Genomic DNA, 26,934 nt, shown 5'->3' on the forward strand with positions numbered 1-26,934 from the left:
AACAGTCACATGACCTCTGAGGCCAGGTGGAAGTCCCATTCAAACCACCTAACTTGTTTCCAGAAGGAGCTCTGGGAGCGTAGGGGTTACGAATCGAGCTGCTAACTTCAAGGTCGGCAGTTCGAAACTACGAGTTGTTCTGTGGAAGAAAGATGAGGCTTTCTGCTCCCATAAAGATTTGCAGCCGCGGAAACCCTGTGCAGAGTTACTATGAGTCAGAACCGACTGCACGGTACTTAACAACAACAACAACTTGGTTCCAGGGCTTTTGGTCCCAGTACCTTTTGGTATGGGCCATCTTGACGAGGGTGGAGGAGATGATCATCAATGTGTGTGATTTGATGATGTTTGTATTTCGTCTATGTCTCAACTGCAGGTCACAGTCCTCTTTGCAGGACAGCATATCTCCAAAAGCCCATTTGAAGTAAATGTCGACAAGGCCCAAGGAGATTCCAGTAAAGTCACTGCGAAAGGCCCAGGCTTGGAAGCTACTGGAAACATCGCCAACAAACCTACTTACTTTGACATCTACACAGCAGGTAATGTGCCTCTCCCTATGACTCAGACCTTTGGACTTTCTTGCAAAGCCGTCAAGACCTTCAGGCACCTGAAGACTGGCCTTTTGTCTTTTGTTTATTTGTTACATTTAAAAAAATACAAGGGGGCTTCAAAAAGTTCATGGGAAAATTTCCATGTCTTTGAATTCTGTTATTTTCCGCAAGCTTTTGAAGCTCACCATCTATCTATCTATCTATCTATCTATCTATCTATCTATCTATCTATCTATCTCTCTATCTATCTACATTTGTTTATTCAACCTCCTAGTTCATTGTGTAGTACCTGGGTCATAAACGTTTGCTGGTGGTCATTGAAGGACACAGTTGGTTTCTGTTCATATGGAGCAACAGAGGAGGATGATACAGAATATGTAGCTAACTGTCTCCTGGGCCATGAGACCAAAAGAACTGGACAGTGCCTGAGTATTAGTACTGAATATTTTGATTACAGGTTCTGTAAAGTCAAGAGTAAAAATGTACAACAGAATTTCACATTTCTTTTGAAACTTTTTATTGTGAATTGAGTGAAGGTTTATAGAGCAGATGAACAGTTTTACATTCAATAAATCACATACTTTTGTTTCATTACAATGATTGTAATCCCTCATATATATTTCTAAGTTTAGCTTATTGTGTTGTTGGTCTTGAGCAGTGCATGAACAAATTTATTAATTTTTACTTGGAAAATTTAGTGATATTGACTATTTTCTTCAAGTCTGCAACCATTCTTTCCCTCATCTTCAAATTGTTCCTCCTCAATTAATTTAAAGTCATCGTCTGCTAAGCTTCCTCCCAACCTCCAAGACAACAGTTTGATCCCTTGTAGCTAGATCATCAAAGAGCACAATACTGGAGGCAGACATACTTTACTAGGTAAACTAATCTCTTGTTTGGTTTTAAGAAGACTTTAGGGGAGATTTTGGTTTCAGGTTTAAAGATCCTTCTTTAAGCAAACCGCAATAAAAATAGTGTTTTCAGATACATTGGTGATATTCTTAGATTTTTCAAAAACAGCTCTTTGTCTCTAAAATGATATATGTACACTCAAGCTTGAGTGTGATTTTTAATAACACAATCGATTGGTCTGTACATTTTCAACTTGACTAACTAGATGTAAAGAAATGAAGTTGTGCTTGGATGAACCTGGAGGACATTATACTGGGTGAAATTATTCACAAAAGGACAATTAGTACATGAGACCACTGTTGTCAAAAGTTAAGAAAAGATTTTCTCACTGAATATAACAATATGATGGTTAAGGAATGGGCGTATGTGAAAGAAATAACAAATAGAGGTAAATACTGTTAAAAAAATTAAGTGCATAGAGGTAGATACTATTAACTAATGGCACACAGAGGGGATTGCAGTCATTGTAACAAAATAAAGTATATGATTTGTTGAGTGCAAAACTGATAAAGTTGTGAGAAACAGCTATTGGACCAAGTTATGTGCAATGTATGGTGGGGAGAAAAACAGTAAAGCAGCCCTTGATGTATCTCAACATGGAAGTTTTGGAATATAGAGAATGTGGTAAAAAAGGAAACGTTCAGCCCTAACCTCAACCTTTTTTTTATGGACGATAATTTGTATCTGCTTTTGCTCTTATAAGCAGGGAGATTTCAGAGAAAGGGATGTGGACTCATGGAGCTTTCATTGTCTCATAGGAGCCGGTGTGGGTGACATTGGTGTAGAGGTGGAAGATCCCCAGGGGAAGAACACTGTGGAATTGTTGGTGGAAGACAAAGGAAACCAGGTGTATCGATGTGTGTACAAACCCGTGCAGCCTGGCCCCCACATGGTGAAGGTCTCCTTTGCCGGAGACACTATTCCCAAGAGTCCCTTCATTGTGCAGGTTGGAGAAGGTGAGTGTGAGGGTGACCAGCTATATGTGCCTATGGCTGGGCACCAGGGCCAGGAAAATGGTCAGTGGCCTCACATTGAGCTTGTACCTGCTCCTTCTTTGCCAAGGCTACTTGTGGTGGGAAGTGAATTCCTTTGTTTTCAGGATATTAATATGAATACCTTTCTATGAACCATGCAGTGACCTAGTGCTTCACTTGACTTAACTCATTGACTCATCCCCCAAACACTGCAGAGTCATTATCCTCGGTGACAGGGGCGGCCACTTGAGGAGCTGCCATCTACGGCTGAGGTTGGTAGCAGCAATAGTACAGCAGTGTTGCAGGTACCTTGCAGCCAGCCTTCCCCTGATTGGCCTTCACTGGTTGCCAAGCCCTCAGTGTTGTAGGTGTTCTTATAATCCCCAACATGTAGGTGGGAACACTGAGACTTAGGTCCAGTATTAGTGGGTAAGTACTAAGGTATCAGGACTGTGAATACAACACAGGGCTCTTCTCCATAGAATCAGCCTTTAACCACTCTGCTAAACTCCCTCTGTACCCAGGAGTGATTTTTCTCTAATGTTAAATAGACTCTTCTTTTTGATTTTGTTGCCTGTTTTTATTTTCCAACTCTGTTGCCTTTTCTAACCAGTACTTTACTTTCCCTCTCTGTCCTCGGCATCTACTTTTTCAGACTTGGCTTCTTCTTCTGAATCTCTCCTCTGGGCCAGCCTGGACCCCGAAGCTGTCGGCTTCCTAAATGATAGCACTGGGTTAGAGCATCTTGCTTGGTAAGGGCTGGTGGGCGGGCCTTCTTTGCTAGTTCTTTGTGCTACTTGCCAATGACAGCTGAGCATATGCTGTTTGTGGCTTTAAGAAATTTCCTGTGCAGGCGTTTTTGCATTTTGTCCAGCCAGACCCCAGAGCTACTCTTTAATTTCATTTAAACTTCTCTAAGACTTGACAAGATGGAGGGAAATCTGGAGGTTTCCTTCAAACTCTTCAACTCCACTTATCTTTTATATGAGCTTAGCAGTTAAGACTTGTTGTTGTTGTGTGCCGTGGAGTTGGTTCCGAGTCATAGCGACCCTGTACAGGGTTTCCGAGGCTGTAAATCCTCACGGGAGCAGAAAGCCTCATCTTTCTCCTGAGGAACAGCTGGTAGTTTCAAACTGCTGACCTTGGGGTTCGCAGCCTGACTCATAACCACTATGCTACCAGAGCTCCTTTAGTTAAGACTTAGGAGAAAGATATGAGGCTTTCTGCTCCTGCAAAGATTTTAAAAAGCCTTGGAAAACCTGTGCAAGTCGCTATGAGTTGAAACTGATTCCACGGCACTTAACAGCAGCAAGAAGCAGTTAAGATTATTGTCAACATTCAGAATTTCCATGAGTTTTTCTTTTTTTAAAGGCACATAGAAAAGACTGGTCATCCCATTGTGATTTGCTTCAGATATGACCTACTTTTCTCACCTTAACAAAAGAAAACAAACAAACCAACTAAAGACATCCAAATATTCACAAGAAAAACGGTTTTTGACATATGCAAGAAGGAATTTTGAACAGTTTTCCTGTTTCTAATAGTTTCCCAACCTTGGGCTACCTTTTTTAATTCTGACATATCCATCTATCGCTTGTACTAGTTGATATTTAATTAATAGCGTTTTAATTTTCATTTTTTTAGCTCTCTCCCCTACTTAGTGACTTTGTATTAAAAAGAAAGTTTATGTCACTTTTTCATCCATGTCAAGAAGTACCACCAGAAACTGTCAACTATGAAACTGTGCTCATTCATAAACCACCCAAAATTATCTGTAACCCAAGAGTTGTCTGTATGACTGTGGGAAACAGTGGTGTGCCCAGTGGCCAGCTGGGAACTTTCCTTGACATGTAGTGGAAAGGAGAAGCCAGAAGAGAAATGCCTGCCTTATGTGTTGTGAAGGATTCCTGCTAGCATAGTGGCTTATACGTTGGGTTGCTAACCACCAAGTCAGCACTCCGTGGGAGAAAGATGAGGCTTTCTGCTTCCTTAAAGATTTATAGCCTCAGAAACGCTCTACAGGGCTGCTATGAGTTGAAACCAGTTTGATGGCACACAGTGGCAGTGGTGTGAAGACCGTCCTGGTCTTCTGGAGTCTGTGTCTCATAGTGTGCATGGATGTGGTATGCTGTTGAGTCGGTTCCTACTCATAGAGACCCTGTGTAGGATTTCCCAGGCTACACATCTTTATGGGAGTAGAAAGTCTCATGTTTCTCCTGTGGAGCAGCTGGTGGATTGGAACTGCTAACCTATGCATAGAGTTGTCAAGAGATTTAAAAGAAAAGCCACTTAATAAACAACATGACTTCTTACCCATTGATTTCCATTTTTTATACTTAATGAGAAAGTTGCCCACACTGGGCATAAAATTCAAATGGTACAAGTATGTCTTTTATCAGCAATCTAAAATTTCCTGACTAACACCATGAAGTAGTAATTTTATGGACCCTTCTCATGCAAAGGATATTAGAAGCTCACTTTGTCCTTAACTTAGGCTTCTAACTTTGTGTTTTAAAACTAGATCCAGAAATCAAATGCAGAGTGATATTTGCTGTTAAATGTTGCATTTGTAGCTGCTTCTATTCCAAGGATATTGGAACAGACAGTACTTAAAGCTGGTAACTGCCTTGGCCAAGCTGTGGCTGACCTGGTCTCCTTTCGAGCAATTCCCTATTGTTTTTGCCTGTGGCTCTTCATGTGGAAGACTACAACCATGGTTCGACTTTTAAAAATGGCTGACGCAGAGTTTGGAATCTGGGCAGATGTTTTCAAGTAAACTTGAAAAAGCCCAGCCTTCCCTGTTACTGGGACCTCGAATATGGCACTAAGGGTTGAACATCATCCAGCACTTGATGTTGGTTCCTCCCCACTGAAAGGATAAACGCTGGGCTTAATCTGGTACCAGGAGCACAGCATGGATTCTCTGAGCTCTCCTGCTTTCTTTGACAAAGTAACTTTCCCCCAGTCCCTCTGTGGTGTGGCTGGACAAATTTATGTTGTATCCTTGTTTACTAGCCTGGTAATACTCCTTGAATGGGACCCCTGGTCTTTGTGAAAAGCATGCTCTTCGTGTAAAGCAAACATTTTCTTGGCGGGTGGTTCCAAGTTATCTTGGCTTGCTCAACTGTTGACCAGAGACTGAAAGGTTGAATTGATGTGGAAACTGTGCTTGCAGCTTGCAGTCCAAATGCCTGCCGGGCCAGTGGCCGAGGCCTGCAACCCAAAGGCATCCGTATCCGGGAGACGGCAGATTTCAAGGTTGATACCAAAGCTGCCGGAAGTGGGGAGCTCACCGTAACCGTGAAAGGTCCTAGTAAGTGTACCTTTCTTTTTCCACCTTGGGTGTGATTTACATTAACTTTGCAGCCATGGTTTATGGATTTTATTCCAGGCCAGTGTCATTAATTTATCCCAGAGATTTGCGTTGAGGATTTGAAGCTACCTGGAGAAAGGGAACAGAGATTGATTAGTGATGTCTGCCCTGACTGCAGGATAGAACAGTGGATGGCTTTATAATCTCACATTATATTAAGGCCTTTGGGAATAGAAAAAGCAGTGATGTAAGAGTTGGGGAAATGCTTCCCTTGGGACAACTCAAAGTCACCTGGTTTTTTTTTTGAGGGTACCTAGGAGTCCTGGTGTGGTGCTGTGGGTTAATACACTGACTGAGAAGTTGGTTTGAATTTCCAAGGTTCAAGCTCATCAGCTCTTGGAAACCCTCCCTATACAGGGTTGCTATGGGTTGGAACTGACTCACAGCACTTAACACTAACAACAACAACAAGGCTCATAGAAGGAGTCCTGGTGGGGCACTATAGGATAAGCACTCTACCTCAAGGTTGATTTGAACTGCAGGCTCAGTAGTTCAAACTCACTGGCTGTTCCTCGGAAACCCTGTACAGGATGGCTATGGGTCAGAACTGACTCAGTAACACTTACCAACAACAGTCTCCTAGAGGAGTCCTAATGTAGCACTGCAGGATAATACTCTGAACCGTAAGGTTGATTTGAACCGCAAGGTCGGTAGTTCAAACTCACCAGCCACTCCTCTGAAACCCTCGACCAGGGTTGGTACGAATTGACACCAATTCAACAGCACTTAACAGGCTCAGAGAGGACCTGGCCTCAGACAGGAAGTGCCTTCTCCAAGGTCCACAGAGCTTGAAAGCATTGGAACTGGAACGCTAGCCCTGCTCTCCAAAGCCTGTGATTTTCCCACTGCAGGTTATAGTTTATAAACTATGAAATTATGTCAAGTACCTAATTACTGTGATAGCTACTTACAGTAGGAAAAGAAAATTCCCTAAGATTAAGTTTTCTGCGTAGATACGTACCATTCTTGGAGGGGCAGATTGTACACTGGAAACTATTCTTGCTCCCTCTTTTGGGAAAGGGGACAGTGGATGAGAGCAAGAGTGTCTTCCCCATCTGTCTTTTAGTTTCCTCTGTGACAGGAGCAGCTCAGTGGTTCTAGACACAGGTGTAGTAGCTCTTGGCAGTTTCCCTCCTGTGTCTGTGGAATCTTGAGTTTTCTGTTCCAGGACTGCTCCTACTCATTGTGTTCCCAAAAGACTGGGCCAGGAATGTTCTTTGCTCTAGAAAGTTACTCTTTGATCACTGAGCTTTGTAGCCGGCTGTGCCCTGAGGGCAGCCGATGTTCTAGATTGCCCAGACCTGGAACCACACTGCTCTGGGGCGGCCCTTTCTCAGGCTTGTTTCAACAGGAACCAAGGAGTCGTTTGGTTGGTTTTTTTTTGTGTTTTTTTTCTGACCTCTAATTCTTGCTTGACTCAACAGCTTTCCTGGCCAAATCTCAGGGCTTTCCGGGAAACAAGTTCCTGCCTGATGGCTTAGTCTAGTTTGAGGTGTAACATCTAAAACTTGGCCTTACAGATAGCGTACATGAGTTTGTCTCGCTTTTATTGTCCAACTTGAGTTGAAAAGATATGTAGGGACACTAACCTGAAACTCATAGGTTCTTTCTCTCTCCAGTTTTTGTGGGGACTGAGAAGAGTGACTGTTATTATTGGGAAAAGTGTTGTTCATGTTGAGATGTGACTTAATTTATCTTTTCACAGGACTCAGAAGGCTCAGGGCTCCTCATACCGGAGAGAACTTCCTGAAGCTAGCTAGCTGCAATAGCTTGCTTTCCCCTTCCACTCTAATATAGAGAGGAGTCTGTTTTCAGTTCTGGAGTCATCTCCTGGGTTTTGTTGGCCTCACACTCTTAGAGTCCCCTGGGAGTTGTTAACAGCTAATGTGCTCAACTACTAATTGACAGGTTGTCAGTCCCAGTCCAGCCAAGTCTTCTGGTACCTCAGAAGAAAGGCTTGGGGAGATACTTCCCCAAATCTGACATTGAAAACCCAGTTTTGCTCTGAGTCACATGGGGTCACCGTGGATCAGTCAACTTAACAGCAACTGGTTTACACTCCAAGGCTGCCGGCGTTGTTTTCCTATGCAGCCTGTGATTTATGGATATTGCCATTGTCTTTTGGACTCTTGTCCTATCCTTAGGGTTGTGTAACAATGAATGTGTGCCTTTTTTCCACACAGAGGGTCTGGAAGAGCTGGTGAAGCAAAAAGGCTTTCTGGATGGGGTCTACAGCTTCGAGTATTATCCCAGCACCCCAGGGAAATACAGCATTGCCATCACTTGGGGGGGGCACCACATTCCAAAGAGGTGAGGCTCCAATTGGAGATGGTGTTTCTCTGGAGGGAGCTCGGCTCAGGGCCGACTCCTGGGCGCAGGCCTCTCCGGCTGCAGGAAAGAAAGAAATCTGCTTTGTTGAAGCCTTTTTTTTTTCAGAGTAGCACACAGACGTTTGGCCTGTTCTCAAAAGCAGCAGAAAGTCGCTGTGGTTTTGGCTGCCTTGCTTTAAATCAAATGCTGGCGGTTTGGGACTGGTGGGAGGCAGGGAAGCCAGAAGGAGCAGTAATAGAGAGCAAATGGGCTGTGTATCTGTGTTCCCTTGTGTAAAGTGAGATTTTCTTTTTTCAATGGATGCCTCTGTTCAAGAATTCCACGAGGGTAAAATCTGCTATGGTTTATATTAAAATCATCTACGTGAGTGCCACCAGGGACGTAGGAACTCTGTCTGCAGCTTTGCCTTGTGGGCGTTGGAGTTGCCGCCCAGCGTTCTTGGGCTCCTCGTCAGGGTGACTTTAAACTCTGAATAAATTTAGTGTGCCGTGAGAAATGTTTGAATGTTATAGGACCCTGGGAACCTTGATAATAAACCCAGTACACAAGGGGAGTTCCTGAGTGATGCAAGTGGTTAACATGTTCAGCTGCTAAGTGAAAGGTTTATACTTTTAGTCTAGCCAGAGGTACCTTGGAAGAAGTGCCTGGCAGTCTACTTCCCCAAAAGAGTAGCCACTGAAAATCCTGTAGCGCACATTTCTACTTTGATTCACATGGAACTGTCATGAGTTAGAAATGACTCGGTCAACTATTTCTTTCTTACCTTTTCTTGATACACCAAGGGATAGAGAAATGACCAGAAGTGAAGTGCAGCGTAGGATATCTGAGTGCCAACCCAGCTCCTGAGGCAGCTATATTACACTGTATTGTTGACATAATAATGGCTCTGTGGTGTGCATGTGGGGAGGATGGGTTTCACTAGACACTGGCACTCTGGGGAGAAGCATCAGGCAAGTGGAAAGACTGTATGTTAACAGCTTATGATTTTCTTTATTCTGATCCATCTTTGCTTTTCTCTAATGCCTTTTCTTTCCCTATCCTGTTAGCCCCTTTGAAGTTCAAGTTGGCCCTGAAGCAGGCATGCAGAAAGTCCGTGCATGGGGACCTGGACTCCATGGTGGGATTGTTGGGCGGTCGGCAGACTTTGTGGTAGAATCCATTGGCTCTGAAGTGGGGTCACTGGGTAAGTAGAGGCAGTTCTTATGCAGCTTCTGGAGGGCTAAGATTATGTGGCACCTGGGAGCCTGGGCTCTGGCTGGGTGTCAGGCTGGTAAGTCTCTTTTTGGCCTCATTACCCTAGTTAACCTTCTGGCTTCCAGATCCCCAAGGCCATATCTGGAGACTTTCCACTTTCACTTGCCTACTGCTCTTGGTACTAGCATTTCTCCATCCTCTAGACCTTGAGGGCCGGGCCTTATGTGGGTGTAGCGGTGGCTAAAGTGCTGAACTGCCAACTGAAAGAAATATTTACAGCCTTAGAAACCATACAGAGCAGCCCAACTCTGTCCTAGAGGGTCATTAGGAGTCGGAATTGACGCGACTGCAATGGATATGTGTGTTTGCCTGAAACAGAATTGGGACCATGGACACACAGCAAATACTATTGACTGATCTTTAGTTTGCATGAATCAGGGAATGGATTTTACTGAAATTAGAAATTTAACAAGTAAATATCTTCTTTGGACCATATCTGAGCTCTTTTTGTTTTGTTTTTAATATATACCTGGTAACATACATGAACATCTTCGATCAAGGGTCAGCAAACTTTGTAAAGGATCAGATACCAAATATTTTCAGCTTGTGTGCCATATGATCTCTGTCATGTGTTTCTTAGTCTGCCATTATAGTATGTCATATGAAGCAGCCTTAGACAAGTAAATAAATGGGCATGACTATCTTCCAATAAAAATAGTTACCAAAAAAACCACACACACAAACGTAAAACAGTGGGTTGGTTTGGCCCACAGGTTGGAATTTAAGGATCCATATTTCAGATAACAGCAATAAACAAAAAGGGAAAGTTAAAATCATACTTAATTCTGTCTTGTAGAGAAATAATATTAACAAATCTTTTTGTATATCTTTCCAGGCTTGTTTTTTTTTGGGGGGGGGCAGGGAGGGTGGGTGGTTTCTCTGTAGATACATATGCAAATGTTGCTCTGGTATATAAACTATTTGGAGGAAATCTTTATCTTTCTGTACTTTTAAAATATAGGATATGTCTTCATCTTCCATGACTTCCATGAGACTCCATTGTATGGATATATCTGTTGTTAGCATCTAAAGTTATTTCCAGGGTTTTCTATAAAAACAATGCTGAATACATATTCTTGGAGCTGACTGTTTACACATCTCCTTGGCTATTTCCTTCAGATAAATGCCTACAAGTGGTTCTGGTGGGGCAAAGGGTGGACATAGGTTTTAGACTTAAGATAAGTGTTGTCATCTTGCCAACAGAAAGTTTTGTCCGGTTAGATGGTGTAAAGAAATACAGAATCTAGCTCTTCCCTTGATAGTGAAAGCTCAGTGGGCTTAGTTATGCAAGAAAGGGACCCAAGTAGATTTAAACCTTTTGGCAAATCCTTGGTTTTTAGGGAGCCAGAGGAATTGAGTTGGTAGCAACACAGAATAGACTCTTTCCACAGTGTAACCAGGAAATCCTCACATTTCATCCCCAGGGTTTGCTATTGAAGGCCCTTCTCAGGCCAAGATTGAGTATGACGACCAGAACGATGGATCATGTGATGTCAAATACTGGCCCAAGGAGCCTGGTGAATATGCTGTTCATATCATGTGTGATGATGAAGACATCAAAGACAGCCCATACATGGCCTTCATCCACCCAGCCACAGGAGACTACAACCCAGACCTGGTGAATCACTTGGTTGTGTTCTGTCCTATATTCCCTGACTCTGACTCTCTACCTGGTGCCTGAAGAGTTGCCGTAAGCAGTGTATTGATAGATAGCAGAAAGGAGCTATTTAGAGTCTGGGAAACAGATGGTTCTGAAATTGAATCCTTTGTTACCACTTGGGCATGATGTTGGGCAAAGTAACTTATCTACCTGACGCTATGATACAGGGATGACATTTGTGTCTGCTTTGTCGAATTTCTGGGAAGATTCAAGAAGGTGACATGCAGAAAGAGATCCTTTAACACAGTGTAAGAGAAGCTGCCCTTCTCTTGCAACCCAGAGCATCATAATTCAGCCTTGTTGCTTTTTGTAGTTATTATTTCATAATGCATCAGAGATATAGCTTGTTCCCTTTCCTCCCCTTCTCCTCCCTCCACCCCCCCACCCCAGCTCTCTCTCAAACTGAAGAAATATTTGTATGTTTCCAAGAGGCCTCATCTCCAACCCTCAGCAGGCTGATAAGCATCAAGTCTGAGTCAGCTTGGCTGACAGGAAAAAGACCCGTTTGTCCACGTGGGCACACACTCCATAGGGGGTTGTTGGTCCAGGCAGACAGCTTCTCCCTCTTTGGTCAGCTGCCAGCCTTTTATTTTCTGAGGTCTGTGGACTTCTGGAACAGTCTATAATGAATGTTCTCAGCCCATTAAAAGTGGGAACAGTGAGAATGGATATAGTTAGAAATCCATACCCAAGTTTCTAGAAGTTTCTTGCATTAACTCAGAATACTGTGGGGACCCTAGACTAGTTTGGGGTTTGGTTTTAGTTAATTGTCTTCCTCATGAGAGGTTAATGAGATGTATACTTATTCTTCTTCTAAGACATACATATAACATTTGCCAACTCAGCATTTTTGCATGTACGCTACACTGACACCAGTTACATAAATCATGTTGTGCAACCATCACCAGTATCCATTGCCAAGTTTTCCATCACACTAAACAGCGACTCTTTGCTTTCCTAAATGATGACTCCCCCTCTGTGCTTGTTATTTGAAATTTACAGCTTACTTTCACATTGACTTCTGTTCGCACCCCCTCCTCCCCTTGCTGGTCACCAGTCTTTATGTAAGGGTTTAATGAAGACATTGTACAGAATGAGAATCATTATTGGTCTTTTGCCCCAGGTTCAAGCTTATGGGCCAGGTTTAGAGAGATCTGGGTGCATTGTTAACAACCTGGCCGAGTTCACTGTGGATCCCAAAGATGCTGGAAAAGCTCCTTTAAAGATATTTGCTCAAGTAAGTGTCTCTAGGGGTCATCTGTGTAGGTAATTATTAGGCGATAAGACCACTCTATGCAATGGCAGGTTGCGTAGTCCGCTCGTCCTCAGTTTTCACATCCACACATTAGACATAATAAGAGTTTTGCCTCAGGAGGTTATGTGAGGACAAACTTAGATCGTAACATGTAAAGCACCAGGATGCTTTTACCATCAAAATGTGTATTCCATGGGAAGAATGCTTGACTGTTTCCGATTCCCTGGCAGTCTCTTTAGTGTCTCAGACTACTTCTGCTATGATAAAGGAGAAGCTTGGAAAGGATTTTAAAAATCTGTTTATCTAATTTAGTTGAATTTAGTCAAAGAATTTAAATGCAAGAATTGAAATTAGGAAACACTGAGTAGCCATGAATTGCTTCTTGGTTCATTTGGTCTCTTTTTGCCTAGAAAATGTGTGTGGTAAAATATATAAGCCAAAAATGATTGTTATTTTAACTGTTCTTAAGTATACAATTACTTGATGTTAATTACATTTGCCATTTGCTCTTAATTAAAAGATTAATTGTTCATTAAAAATAAGTAAATGTATGTCGTATTTTGCCACCTGCCATTATTATACAGTGAGGACTTGGGTACATTGTGGTTGTTCAGTGAATTTGGGTTGGGTAGGTGAGTGGAGACTTTACTCAGAGGGAAGGCCATGGTGCCTTTGCTTGATGGAGGCAGTGTGAGGACCAACTCTGTTCCTGGCCCCATCTCTCTTGCAGGATGGGGAAGGTCAGCCCATTGACATCCAGATGAAGAGCCGGATGGATGGCACTTATGCCTGCTCCTACACCCCACTGAAGGCCATCAAACATACCATTGCTGTGGTCTGGGGAGGCGTGAACATCCCCCACAGCCCCTACAGGGTAGGTTGTAAGGTGGAATCCTGGCCTGGGGTAGTTCTTGGAGCTCTATACCTGATGGCCAAGGCAGAAATAAACCTGTGGAAAGAACCCACACTTGATAGGATTTGAAAAATGAACGAACTGAGAGGCAAACTAACCTAGACTGGGTGCAAGTGTAGAAGTTGTCATGACTTTCTTCATATCTTATGTAGGTCAACATTGGGCAAGGCAGCCATCCCCAGAAGGTCAAAGTATTTGGACCAGGAGTGGAGAGAAGTGGTCTGAAGGCAAATGAGCCAACTCATTTCACAGTGGACTGTACTGAGGCTGGAGAAGGTGAGCAGGGATGCCACCCAAAGCAATGAGTGCTGTCCCTTTGGAAAGAAAAGATCTTTTGTAAAGTTTCAAGGGCAGTGAACTTTGAACCAGAAAGTAGTCTGCCTGGCTAGGTAATTGTTCTTCTAATGAATGTCTCTGTCAGCTCCTTAGTGATATTTTTGCTAATCCTCCATCTCCTCCCCCAAACTCTGACTTATCATCATCCCTTTCTCATATTCATTACTGGAGGCTTCCCAATTGCTCTTTCGGTGTGTTAGCTGGAGCTGGAAGTGAGTGCGTGGGACATGCAGTTTCTTGTAAACTCTTGCTAATAAGCTGGTCTGTTCCAGGTGATGTCAGCGTTGGCATTAAGTGTGATGCTCGGGTGTTAAGTGATGATGAGGAAGACGTGGATTTTGACATTATTCACAATGCCAATGACACCTTTACAGTCAAATATGTCCCTCCTGCCATGGGCCGATACACTATCAAAGTTCTTTTTGCATCTCAGGTTTGTGTTTGGGCCTGAAAGGAGTGGTGGGAAGAGTCTTGGATCTTTCTTGTCACCTGCTCTTATCCCCCTTTGGGTGTTTTGAGAACTCTGCTCAAGAGTTTTCCTCTGGTTCCTTGAAACCAAGAGTTAAAAAAGAATCACCAGAATTCCATTTTTACTACTTTTTTAAAAAGCAAGGCAGTGTGTTTAGTGGTTAACAATACAGATTCTGGAAGGAGACTGGTATATTGTAAACGTTTACCAGTTTTGGAGTGAAACGCCATTAACTTCTAGATGTATTTTACTTTGACCTCTTTGAAGTGATGACTTTACCTTCCTCTCTTAGTTAACCTTTTGTAGGAAGAGAGCTTTAAAGTAGAAACTTTAAAGAGTTCACATTTGCATGTGATAATGAAGATAGAACAATATCCTATAATATGAAAAATGGAATCCTGGTGATTCAAATAAATCTAACACAAAAATAGGAACTTTAAGAGAAAGTTTTAAAGCCAGTTATCTTGAGTTGACTTAATCCAGTCAGTTTACCAGTTCTGCCTTCTTTTTGATAGTCTACGATATTCTCTTTTTTGTGTATAATAAAAATATATTGAATAAATCATTTACCAATTCAGCAGCTTTTACTTGTATCATCAGTGGCGTTGGTTACATTCACCATGACCACTATCCTTTTCTGAATTACGCAGTATACTTTTTGATGAATTATAATTATTCAACATTTGTTGTTAAAGAGTTTTTAGGTTTACTTGTGGAACCCCTCCCCTTAGCTATGCAGAAAGTGGTTTTGGGAGTGCAGTGTTAGTAAGTGACCTGTTAGAACCTTTACCTGAAGTTAGAATATGAAGTCCTGGACCTGTAGTGGCAGAAGTTTGCTTGCAGCTCTCTAATGTAAGAGTCTTGCTAAGGTTTTGCCCTTTGCGTTTGGGCATAAGGCTGAGCTCTGACAACTGCTTCAGGGGTTTTCACTGAGACAATGTCTCTACCATAGGAAATCCCCGCCAGTCCTTTCAGAGTCAAAGTTGACCCTTCCCACGATGCCAGCAAAGTGAAGGCTGAAGGCCCGGGACTCAGCAAAGCAGGTAAGATGGTACACATATGAGGCTGTCCTTGAAAGCCTTCTGTGGGTCAATGATGGGTGGGCATGCCTGCTCCAGGGCTTTGATGGTTCTGTCGGGTTCAGATGCATAAGTGGTGGTGCTCCTGCCCGTGCTGTTGGCCAGTGTTCCTCTGATTCCGCTGCCAGCCAGAGACCAGCTCTATATAGAACCTGTCAGACTGGTTCTAAAAGTGAAACCACGCTGGCCCTCCTGTCTCCTCATGTCGCATTATGTCCTTCCAGGTGTGGAAAATGGAAAGCCAACCCACTTCACTGTCTACACCAAAGGGGCCGGGAAAGCCCCACTCAATGTGCACTTCAGCAGCTCCCTTCCTGGCGACGCAGTGAAGGACTTGGATGTTATTGATAATTACGACTATTCGCACACTGTTAAATACACACCTACTCAGCAGGTAGGATCCTTCGGAGCTCCTCCTCTACTGGTTCCCAGCCAGGCACCTTTCCACTCAGCATTTCCCAGGGGCACCTTGGCCACCGCAGAGCATACTATCTGCTCTGTTGTAAGAAGCCTACTATAGGTGGTTCTTCATGCCTTGTTTTCTGAATTTCTCTGGGAGCCCTGACAAAAAGCCTAATTGGTTATATCAGAAGGGCCTTCAGTGATTGCCACAGAATGAACAGGAAGCCAATCCCAAAGTTCCCCACTCCGGTCTCCATTTTGGATTCCGTTGGAGAAATGCTAAGGTCTTGAAATTCAGGACCTTATACTTACCTGTCTTGTACATACACATGATTCACATACACAATCTTTCTCTCACACACACATGCTCTTTCTCTCTCACTGACACACTCACATAGACACTTCAACACACACCACACTCACTGTCACAGACAAACTCTCTCGTACACACACTCACACCTATGGAGACACAGACACATGTACGCTCGTTCCCACTCATATCTCTCACACACTCACCCTCTCATAGTCACATATGTGCGCATACGCACACACAAACTCTCACACCTACACTCATATCCCTACCAGCTGCTTTGTAGTCTTTTATTTCTTACTTGCAGAGGAAAGAAAAAAAGTATTTCTTTGCTGGCATGTGTAGTTCCATTTTACCCTTTTACAAGGCGTTATAGTGGGATCTTTTCTCAAACAGCTAGTTCAGCCTTTACTCCCTGAGGCCCAAAGCACTATTTCAAGCCCCAGATTGTCAGCCTTCAGAAAATACAGGAATGAAACAGGATCTTGAAATTCAGGCTGGTTTGCCCTGGTTATTTTAGGGCAGTAGTGGACTAAAGTACTATCTCTGTGTGAAAGTTTATGATTATTAGTTTAAATTTTTATTTCATTTCTTATTCACACTTCTAGGATCCTTGGAACAGATATTCTAGCCAAATAGCCTGGGTTTTACTCCTTATGAATAGTATTCTAAACAGCATTTCCAAACTTCTGAGATTCCTTTATGCTTAAGAAAAAAGTCCCCATATGAGATGCCATTTGTAGGAAAAAGGTGATGGCTTTGTGCAGAAGCACTATGCAACAAGTGTTTTTCCTCCCTGGAACCTCCCTGTGAAGAGCTGTCAGGAGAAATGTGGGGGCGGATGGTGGGTACAGTGAGGAGAGAACGGTGTAGAAGACTCCCTTGCTTGGCCTGGGTTGCCAGTCCTTGGAGCTGGAGTCGTCACTGTGAGAACTGGCCTGCCAGTGTGTTTTCTGGGAGAGGATTGTTGTGTACTACATGAAAAGGTTGGCCTCTTATCTCCAGACTTGCCTCTTTCTGTGTCTTTTTTCTCCTAATGAGTGGCTCATTATTGTAATGTTAAAACTAATAATTTTCTAATGAGAATATCCTTCTCTCATCAGGCAGCGCAGTGGTAAATAGGTAATTATTTTTCTTCTTGTTCTGGTGAGAACTTCACTGCCACTGGGGGCATTGACTTGCTATTATCATTGTGTAATCAGACATTTTTGTGTAAGTGCCAATTCCCCACATTCCTTAGGAGAAGATACTAGAAGGTCATGGTCGTGTACACTGACCAGGATCACAAGGTCTTGGAATCTTCTAAACACACACTTTATAGCATTTGTGTTACCTTGTATCTTTATACCCCCACACACACTCCTCTATTGTGGTATATATGTAACAAAATTCTTGCCATTTCAACATTCTTCACATGCACAATTTAGTGACCCTAATTATATTTATCAAGGAGTTCTGGCAGTGTAGTGGTTACGAATCGGCCTATGAACTGCAAGTTCAGCAGTTCGAAACTACCAGCTGCTCTGTGGGAGAAAGATGAGGCTTTGTGCTCCCGTAAAGATTTACAGCCTCGGAAACTCTGTTCAGGGTCACTATGGGTCGGAATCGACTCGACGGCAGTTAACAGCAACAATTGTATTTATCATGCTGTTCAACCGTCACCATGATCTGTTTCCACAATTTCCATTCCCTTTAAGAAGCTCAATGGTCCTTAAGCAGTAAGTTCTGTATACCGTTTTCCATTTTGACTGGGCTGAAATGTCAGCCATCAGGACAGGATTGACTTTTGAACTGCCCTCACAGAAAGGACTTCAGAACTCGTTTCCCTTGGTGTCCCCAGCAGGAAGTAGAGGTTAGGATCTCAAGCCCTCTTTTGCCATCTTGAAATGATGCTGCTGTGTGAGTCTCCTTAGTTCTGTGTCACCCCAAGGTCAAGCTCATCCAGTTCCCTGGTAATAGCTAGTTGAGGGCTATTGGCATGCTCAGGAGCCTCTTGAGGCTATTTGTCTAAATACTCCCTGTGATAGTGTAAGGCGCCTCCAGGAGTCTTGATTCAGGGGGTTGCCTTTAGTGGAGTCCGTTACAACTCATAGTGACCCTGCCTAAGGTTACCGAAGCTATAAATCTTTACAGGAGCAGGAAAACCTCATCTTTCTCCCATGGAATGGCTGGTAGTTTTGAACTGCTAACCTTGGGGTTAGCAGCCCAACTCGTAACTATTGGGCTACCAGAGCCATCACGTTAGGGGTGAGTTAATTAAATGTCTGACCAAATATAGCAGGCTAATTTTTTTAAAAAAACTTTTTATTGTGAATTGAGTGAAAGTTTACAGAGCAGATCATCAGTTTTATATCTAACAAATCATATACTTTGCTTCATTATATGGTTACAATCCCCTCCAGGCACCAACAGCTAACAGCATTTACCTCTATCCACTCCAACCACTGCGTTCCTCCCTGTGTCTCCCTCTACTCCCATATGTCCTCGCCAAACTCCCTCTGGTTGTATTTTGCCTGCCCCGTCACCCATGTCAATGTGTGTCTATCCTCTAGTGCACATATTTAAAAAAACCACGTGGAGACATTTAATTGTTTAAACAAGTACAGGGCATATTCTGAAAACCAGTCTCCTGGTCGCCAGCTCACAGCCTTTCTCTTTCCATGAGTCTAGAGTCCTCAGCTGCTCAATTTCTCCACGTCATTGCATCTGCCTCCATCTCTGGTGTTGTGTCGCTGCTTTTCTGGTTAGGGTCCCATGTTCAGCTCATGCTCTTCTCTCTTGATTATCCTACTGTCCTCTGTTCCTAGAATGCAAAGTTAACTACTCCCCCTGTCTGTACACAACCTCTACCTTTACAGTTGTGATGATCGCAGTTAGGTGTGATAATGACTATTAACTATTGAATCATTCCCATTTCCTTTCACCCAATCCATCTAGACAAGAAGAAAACTATTTAGCAGGCTAATTTTTAAAAAAATGTTTTATTGTGAATTATATGATAGTTTACATGAGAGAAGTTTAGTTTTACATTCATTCCATTGTATATCATCTCATTACCATGGTTCCAATCCCCTCCCTGCATCATCATCAGACCAAAGGGGATATCCTAGAGACCCGTCCTGTTCACTCCCCCCCCCCCAGTCTTCGGCCCACAGTCCCTCTCGCTCTCTGGATCCAAAGTCCCCAGCCGCTTCATCCCTCCATATCCTCGTCTCTGTCTCCATTTCAAGCGTCCCTGCTTTTCTGGATAGGGTCCCGCTCTCGGCTCTTCTCCGTTGACCTCTCCTAGGCTGGAGAGATAATCACTCCCTTCCTTGCTACCCAGCGTCTACCTTTGCACTTCCAACCCTCATAATCAGTCCTGATAACCTTTATTCATTACAGTATTGCGAGTAACCCATCTGTATTTCATTTCATCAGCTCCACCTAGACAGATTGGATAGTATTCACTGGTGATTCTGCCTTCCTCCATGCCCCTAGCTCTAGGTTCCCTCTTGAAAGCTTGTAAGCCAGTTACTTCTTGCCTTTGTAGTCCCTCCCTCCCCATTTGGGTATCCAATATCCAAGTTGCCCATCTCTGTCTACTCTGTGTGGAGGGGGTGGGAATGTTTCTTGCTATAAGGATTTGTTGCCTCTTTTTTGAGTCACTGCATTCGTAGGTATAGGGCAAGTTCATCAGATTGAATCAGTTCAATCTTCTTTATTTTTACCCCTCTTCTTTCTTCTCCTGGTTGAGCTCTGATCATCCAGTCATCCGGTCCCGGTCACGTGGGTACCGTCTGCAAGTGTGGGTGTCCTTGTGCACATGCCCTCTCTTCCCATCAGCCGGAAGCTCCATTCTCCACTTAAGTCCTCCGTGGCCACGTCATTGACTCTGGGCCCAGGAGTCCTCAGGTCTCCTCACACTGCTTGCCACCCAGGTCCCCAACTGGGTCCACAGCAGCCCACTGAATATTGTAAGGCTTAGCTCGCCACTTCATTGCTGCCTTTACCCCACTTCTCCCCGTCGGTGATGCGTGTGGTCACCAATCCGAGCGTGCATTTCCATGAGTCTCAGTCTTGGAAGGGGGCCTGCATTGATAGGACTCGACCAACTGCCCCAATGTCTCCTAGGGAAGCGACCCGTTTGTTCCTGTAGTAACAGTCCATCTGCCTCCATTGTTTCGTATTTTTCCTGTAGGTCTTTCATTCGAGACGTATCTGTTCTTCTCACCGCTCCAGGCTGATCAGCTCATCCTTTCAAGTGGAGATTTCTCATCTCTGGAGATCTGGATGTGGTTCTGGTTTCTACCTATAGTTTTATGTATTGCAAAGGCTCCACAAGAAGCCTCGTTCACTGGGTACGCTGTAGCCCCATTTTAGGTATTCCAATCAGTTAAAGGCAGAAGACGGACTTACAAGCCTTCTAGTGTGATGTTTTTGACTATTCCTTTCTCTCCCCTTCCAGTGTCTACTCTATATAATAATGCAAGGAAAACCAAGATTCAAAAAACAGCCAAGCGTCCTAACACGATTCCCCGCCCATTCCAACCATGACTCAATCCCTGTATCTCAGAGCTCTGCCGTTCCAAGGCTGTGCATATATCGTCCTTTATCTCTGCCCCATTTGGCCCATTCAAACATGCCCAGTTGTTCTCCCATCTGCACTATTTCTCCACTTCCCTCTCCCTCCCTGTATATTGCCCCCCTCCCCAGCACCCAAGCTCTCCCGAGTCCAGTCCCTGTGACCCACCCTCCCCTTTCCCCCATTCATCACCAATTTCCCAGCAACCAACAAAAACTTCCCCTTACCCCCCTTTAGTATAATTTATTTTTCTTAGTCTTTTACAGTAGTGGTCCCATGTAGTACTTCTCTTTTTGTGACTGACTAATTTCACTCAGCATAATGTCCTCAAGGTTCATCCATGTTATGCGGTGACTTAGCAGGCTAATTTTTAAGTTGATAATTTTGTATGTCCCACGAATGATGGTATAAATTTTGTCAGAGAAAAGGTTCCCCACCCCTGGTTTAGAGCAATGTTGGATGACTTACAGTTGTGCATATTTCTCTAGGGCAAAGACAACAGAAGAAATCCCTCTTGGACTGAGACTTCCCCAAGGATAGGTTATGGTGTCTGATGCATGTCTCCATCCCAGCCCACAGCATAGGACTGGGTACTTAGTAGGTCCTAGGGCTGGATTTGCCATTGCATGAGTAACTAAGAAGAGGAGCCTTGATTCACAAGTACAAGCAGCACAAGTACACTGGCCTTTCATAGAAGGGTGGGCTGGCACGTCCTCACTGATCCTTTGAACTCTTTTCTGAAGACCCGTGAACAGCTTGAGATTGGGTTACGTGAGCATGCCTTTTTAGTCTGTCCTCTTGGATGTGGTTAGGCGGCCTCGGTCAGCCCAAAGATCTTTACTCTGATGAGGAGGTCTGATGAGGAGGCGGAGCAGACTTGGAGGACTGCTGCCCACGGGTACACCTCTGCAGTGGTTTTTAAGGAATAATGGGCTGTAACTTGCCAGAAATGCAGCTGCTTGGTGTGTGTGCAGAGGCGTGGGTGGGTGGGTCCTAGCTCTGGTGTGTGCTTCCTCGTCACCCTGCAGACTGTGGGCTGTGTTGAGGAGGTGCTGCTCACCCAGCCTGCCTGTAGGCCCCTGATGAACACTTCCTCAGTGTGACACCTCAGGACACTTCCAGTGCCTGCCGATGTTTGTGTACGTGCAGTAGGCTGGCAGTGGAGGTTAGCAATCAGTCTTCTTTGGTCTTGTCTCAAGTTGGGGTACAGTGATCAGAACTCTTAGCACTTTGGAAGAGGGGACTTAATGGTGTGGGGCTTGAAGACCCTCTCAAAGATAAGACAAAATACTTCATTTTATGAAAGGAGAATTGCATAATGCCAATTTGAGGAGAATTTCTCTGCCTTAGATTGACCCTGGGTGAATATTTCTCACCTTAAGCTTCCCAGAGCAGAGAGGTTCGGGAAGCTGGTGGCAGCAGCTCATGACACTGTGGGTCAGCAGCCACTAGGAATTGGAAACTTCACATGCCACTGTGGAGCCTTAGGAAACAGCATGACTTCACTGAGCCTCCCAGGACGACAGCAGAAAGACAAAACAGTTGCCATTGAACTGATTTTAACTTATGCTAACCCATGAGTGTCAGAGCAGAACTAGACTCCAGAGGGCTTTCAGTGACTGATTATTTGCAAGTGGATTGACAGGGCTTTCTTCCGAGACACCTCTGGATACACTTGGACTAACAACCTTTGGTAAACAACTGAATCGTAAATTGTTTGCGCCACTCAGGAATCTCCCCAGGAAAATAGTTTCTACCTTAAAATGTTGTTGATCCTGCTGCTCTCAGGGGGCTGTGAAGGGAAGTGGCTCTGTGCCTCATCCTCCCTGAGTTGCCGTGTACTGTATATGTGTGTGTGTTATGCAGATTAAGGTCTCAGAAGCATGTAGGAAGAAGAATGAAACTGTTCTGCAGCCGCTGAAGTCTGCTTGAAATGCACAATACAGTGACTGCAGCTGACACAGTTCATGTGTCACAGGCCCTAGGGGTGGGGGTTGGGGGATTCAGAGCCTGGTTTCTGGTGCTTCAGAGGAAACTTTGAAATGCTACAGGCGCTTTTGGAAATCTCGAAGTTTTTTCTTTTCCTTTTTTGGTTAAGGTAGTGAATTTCCTACTGGAGTTTTGTTGTTTTGCTTTTTTCATATCTTGATGAGAAAGAAGGAGCCCTGGTGGCACAGTGGTTAAGCACCTGGCTGCTAACTGAAAAGTTGGTGGTTCGAGTCCAGCAGCAGCTCTGTGCAATGACGATGTGACAGTGTGCTTTCGTAAAGATTCACAGCCTTTCAGACCCTAGGGGGCAGTTCTGTCCTGTCCTAAAGGGTTGCTATGAGTTGCAGTCGACTGGACATCAATGGGTTTAATAATGGGAACATAACTTGCTTTTCTGAGCTGGGTGGCCTTAACTGGAGGAGGCTTTTCCCTGCTCTCCCTTTTGCAGATAAGGGAAGTGGCCAGATATAGGGCTGGGAGCCTTCTGTAGTAGGCCCAGTAGCCTTGAGGCCAAACCACAAGGAGTTAATGGGTAAATTGAAATAACAAACTAGTCTATGTCTTAAAGATTACAGAGGAGACTTCTCATGAACATCCCCTGCCTCTGAGCTCTGTTGAATCTGACCTGTGTATATTTTCCCAGGAAAGGTTACACGTGGATGGTGGTGGTGGTTATGTGCCGTGGAATTGGTTCTGACTCATAGAGACCCTCCCTATACACGGTTTCTGAGGCAGTAAATCTTTATAGGAGCAGAATGCTTCATCTTTATCCCTTGGAACACCTGGTAGTTTCGAACTGCTGACCCTGAGGTTAGCAGCCCAATTCCTAACCACTATACTACCAGATGTGGCGGGTAGTGATAAGTCCTAGAAAACCAATCCTCCCCTTATTCATTAATACAACCAATTTTTTTTTTTTCCTGGCTGTTTTCCCCACTTAATTACAAATGAAATGTAAGAAAATATATAGACCCAAAACAACACCCTTTTAACATTTGGTTAGCCATAGCTTTCAGCAGGGGCTGAATTTCAGGGACCCCACTGAATTCTTGACGGGAAAGTAAGGTTTTGATCAGTTCTCACTCCACGTTTTCTTTCTCTTCCACATCCTCTTAAGTTATGCCCCAGAGCTTGAAGTGGAGGGGATCTTAATCAACTGAGACAGCCATGTACTTTCCTGGAGCCTTGGTTCAGAGGGAGGGGACTCAGGTGGTTGTGGGCAGAGGAAGCTGCAGGGAGTGGGGCAGGGACTAGCTGTAGCAGAACATTGGCACACATGGCCCCATAGGGTTATTGCCACCTGGGGGAGGCCCACCAAGTCTGCAGCTGCACATGCCTTCACACTCGCAACTTTTCTTTTACATGGGAGTACATGTAGCATACAGTGGTTCTTGTAAATCCCTTTTGCAGACTGGTGGTCCAAAACTGATTTCTAGGACATGGAAAAGCAATTCTGTTCATTAAAGGCCCTCTAGTTCACCATGGCCGAGTGGGATATTCTGTATATCGGGTAGAGGACATAGTGCGTTTGGCATAGCAGCTGGAAACACAGGCTTTGGTGGAGGGCTCAGCTCTTGCATTTACCAGGTGTGTGACTTGGGCCAAGTGAGTTCACCTCTTTGAGATATAGCTTCCTCTCCTGGGAAATGGGTCAACATTTTTTGTTTTGAGACTGACTCAAGGAAATGCATAAAGTCCCACTGCGCAGTCCTTGGCAAACAGTAAATGTTCGATACGGTGTTCCTGTTATCAGCTGCTCTTACTTTATATGATGTGAATGGATTGTGTAAATGGTTAATGAGCTTGACTGCTAACCACAAGGTTGAGGTTCAAGTCCACCCAGAGGCACCTCGGGAGAAAGGCTTGGCAGTTTGCTTCTGTAAAGTCGGTCATTCAATGCCCCATACAGAAAACCATTCTTCTCTGGCATGCATGGGCTTGCCATATGTTGGAGCTGACTTGACAGCAAGTGATTTACTCTTGTGTATTATTTAATCTAATTTCTGTATCATTTTTGCCATATGGTCAAAAGCTTAGAGAGAATTGTACATCTTGGATGATTTCTAAAGCCTTTGGAGTTAAGCACCCTGTATCTTTGGGAAGAATCAAAGATCTCAGAGGACAGGTTTAAACACTGGCCAGTGTGCAAGTTTATGGCAGCTTACTCAGCCTTTCCTCTTCTTCCAGGGCAGTATGCAGGTTCTGGTGACATATGGTGGTGATCCCATCCCTAAAAGCCCTTTCACCGTGGGTGTTGCTGCTCCTCTGGATCTAAGCAAGATAAAAATTAATGGACTGGAAAACAGTAAGTGTGCGCATGGAGAGGACACAGGTCATTGAATACCACCAAACAGGACCACTAGCTCTGTTGCCTTCAAAAAACAAACCTCACAGAGAAGCAAGTTCTCTTATGGGCCTTTACAGCCAAACAGGCTTGAGCTTAAAATTAGGCCATGCCTTGGAATTGCTCTGTGACACTACCTGCTACTTAACCTCACCAAGCCTCAGTTTTCTCAGGCATAAAATGTGTGTGTGTGCTCAGTACCGTTGAGTCACTTCCAACTCACAGGGATCCTCTGTAGGGTTCTCAAGGAGTGGCTGTTGAGTTTGAACCGGTGACTTTGCTTCAAACCAACCTTTCAGTTCAGTGCTTTATCCACATCACCACACCAGGACTCCAAAAATAGGTTGTGTGCTGTGGAGTCTGTTCTAACTCATAATGACCCTGAGGAGCAGCTGGTGGGTTTGAACTGACAACTTTGTAGATTGTAGTCTAGTACTGATCCTACAGAGCTATACCTGGGGATAAGGGTGGTCAGTAACCCTTAAGGATACATTGTGAAAATTAAATGAATTAATAATTCAGTCTGGCACATTGTCAGACTATTGGCATTGCAAGTGGGAAGTTTTTATTATGAAGAGATATCGGTTTTTGGTGAGTTGCAACTGTGCCAATTGTCCTTGGCCAACTTACTCATGTTAAGGTTGACATTAAAGCCAACTCGGTGATACTCAGACAACTGTGCACCCCAGCCATCTTGCTATTTCTTTAGCTTGGTAGATGTCTTTTTGTTAAGTACCGTTCCTACTCATAGCAAGGAGTAGGTGTCTTATTAGTATAAGCTCATTTCTAGATTTTTTTTTTTAATGTATAAACCACAAGGACATGATATTTAATGAAACAAATGCTTGTAAAGCTACTAAAGACTGAACATATTATTATAAACTATTAACAGTTATAATCCAGCATAAAGTCAAACCTCAGAAGCCAGGAAGGGGGAGGAAAGATGAGTGCATGGAATTGGGGGGCCTAGGGAAGTAGTAGGGAGGGAGCTGTTACACTGAGGGATTACAACCAGACTCACCAAAAATACAATGATTAACATGTTCACCTGCTAACTGAAAGGTGGGCAATTTGAGTCCACCCAGAAGCACCTTGAAGAAAGGCCTGATGATCTACTTCCAAAAAATTCACTAATAAGGATTAGGACTTCCGGCGCTTCCCAGACCAGGCAGCTCAGGTAGGGCTCCGGGGAAAAGGGGCGGAATCACACATAGGAAACTTCTGTCTAGCAGACAGACAGCCTTTGAACAAACATAAGCTCTTATATTTCAACATTCTGAACTCGTTTTTTTAAAAGATCAAATTGCTGAGGAAATACAGGCACTTGAGCTTTTGCCTACCTGCACGCGACTCCCACTTTGGCGCCCGTGCTGGCAAGTGCCTCTGCCCACTGCAGACCTTGGAATGCAGGGCTATAGCAACCCCACTTAGAAGGCTGCATTTCCAGAGAAAAGGAAGCATAAACTAACAAAGCCAAACAAATAGAGAGGGATATCGGCGCGGATATCAGGAAATTCGGGGTACCCATGGTACAAAGAGACTGAGAGAGGCATCTTTTACATCATCAAATACAGACACTACCTCCCCGCAGCCACTACCCCCAGCCCTCTACTGCTCCGGCCTAGACCAGCCCTCTGCCAAGCCACAGAGGCTCAGGAACGCCCAAGGCACAGGCCCACCCACTGAGGCCAAGGCCCAGACACTCCCACTGAGGCCAACGCCTGCCCTGAGGCCCAGCCCACCCACAGACTGGTCACAAAGGCCCAGAACCAACCAAGGCCTGGTCGCCACTGAGGTCCAGGGTCCCCAAGGCTACCCACCGTGTAGCCAGGTCACGGAGACCCAGGGCCCCTGAGGCCCAACCCACTGCATAGCCCGGTCGCCAAGGCCCAGTGCCCCTGAGACCCAACTCACCCTCAGCCCGGTCCCCGAGGCACCGGCCCCCCAAGGCCCAATCCGCCTAACCCGCCCACTGAGGCCCAAGCCCCCTGAAGCCCAAACTGCCTGCCGAGGCACAAACCACCCGCCCAAGGACCAACACTCCTGCAGCCCGGTCGCTGACGCCCAGGCCCCCAGAAACAGCCCACCCTTGGCTCAACCCATCCGCCCGAGGCCCAAACAGCCCGCCGCCGAGGCCCAGGCCCAACTGAGGCCCAAAAACGTTACTCTGAGTTAAGCAATAAGGAGAGTGAAAAGGGAAGACCACATCCTGATCACA

The 26,934-nt window shown here is 44.5% G+C and overlaps 1 protein-coding gene across 4 annotated transcripts in view; it reads left to right on the plus strand.

Annotated features, from left to right (window-relative positions):
* FLNB (filamin B, beta) overlaps positions 1–26,934 on the plus strand; it is a 182,052-nt gene that overhangs the window by 96,521 nt on the left and 58,597 nt on the right. For all 4 annotated transcript variants that reach the window (XM_006862076.1, XM_006862075.1, XM_006862077.1 and 1 more), the window contains exons 7-19: positions 377–539; positions 2,222–2,419; positions 5,613–5,750; positions 7,994–8,120; positions 9,188–9,324; positions 10,820–11,013; positions 12,179–12,292; positions 13,041–13,184; positions 13,376–13,499; positions 13,832–13,992; positions 14,981–15,071; positions 15,332–15,501; positions 24,560–24,677. In XM_006862076.1, the coding sequence (XP_006862138.1) occupies positions 377–539; positions 2,222–2,419; positions 5,613–5,750; positions 7,994–8,120; positions 9,188–9,324; positions 10,820–11,013; positions 12,179–12,292; positions 13,041–13,184; positions 13,376–13,499; positions 13,832–13,992; positions 14,981–15,071; positions 15,332–15,501; positions 24,560–24,677 (1,879 nt within the window). The remainder of the gene's footprint in view (positions 1–376; positions 540–2,221; positions 2,420–5,612; positions 5,751–7,993; positions 8,121–9,187; positions 9,325–10,819; positions 11,014–12,178; positions 12,293–13,040; positions 13,185–13,375; positions 13,500–13,831; positions 13,993–14,980; positions 15,072–15,331; positions 15,502–24,559; positions 24,678–26,934) is intronic.

Source organism: Chrysochloris asiatica, unplaced genomic scaffold (genome assembly GCF_000296735.1).
Source record: "Chrysochloris asiatica unplaced genomic scaffold, ChrAsi1.0 scaffold00046, whole genome shotgun sequence".
Taxonomy (NCBI): Eukaryota; Metazoa; Chordata; class Mammalia; order Afrosoricida; family Chrysochloridae; genus Chrysochloris; species Chrysochloris asiatica.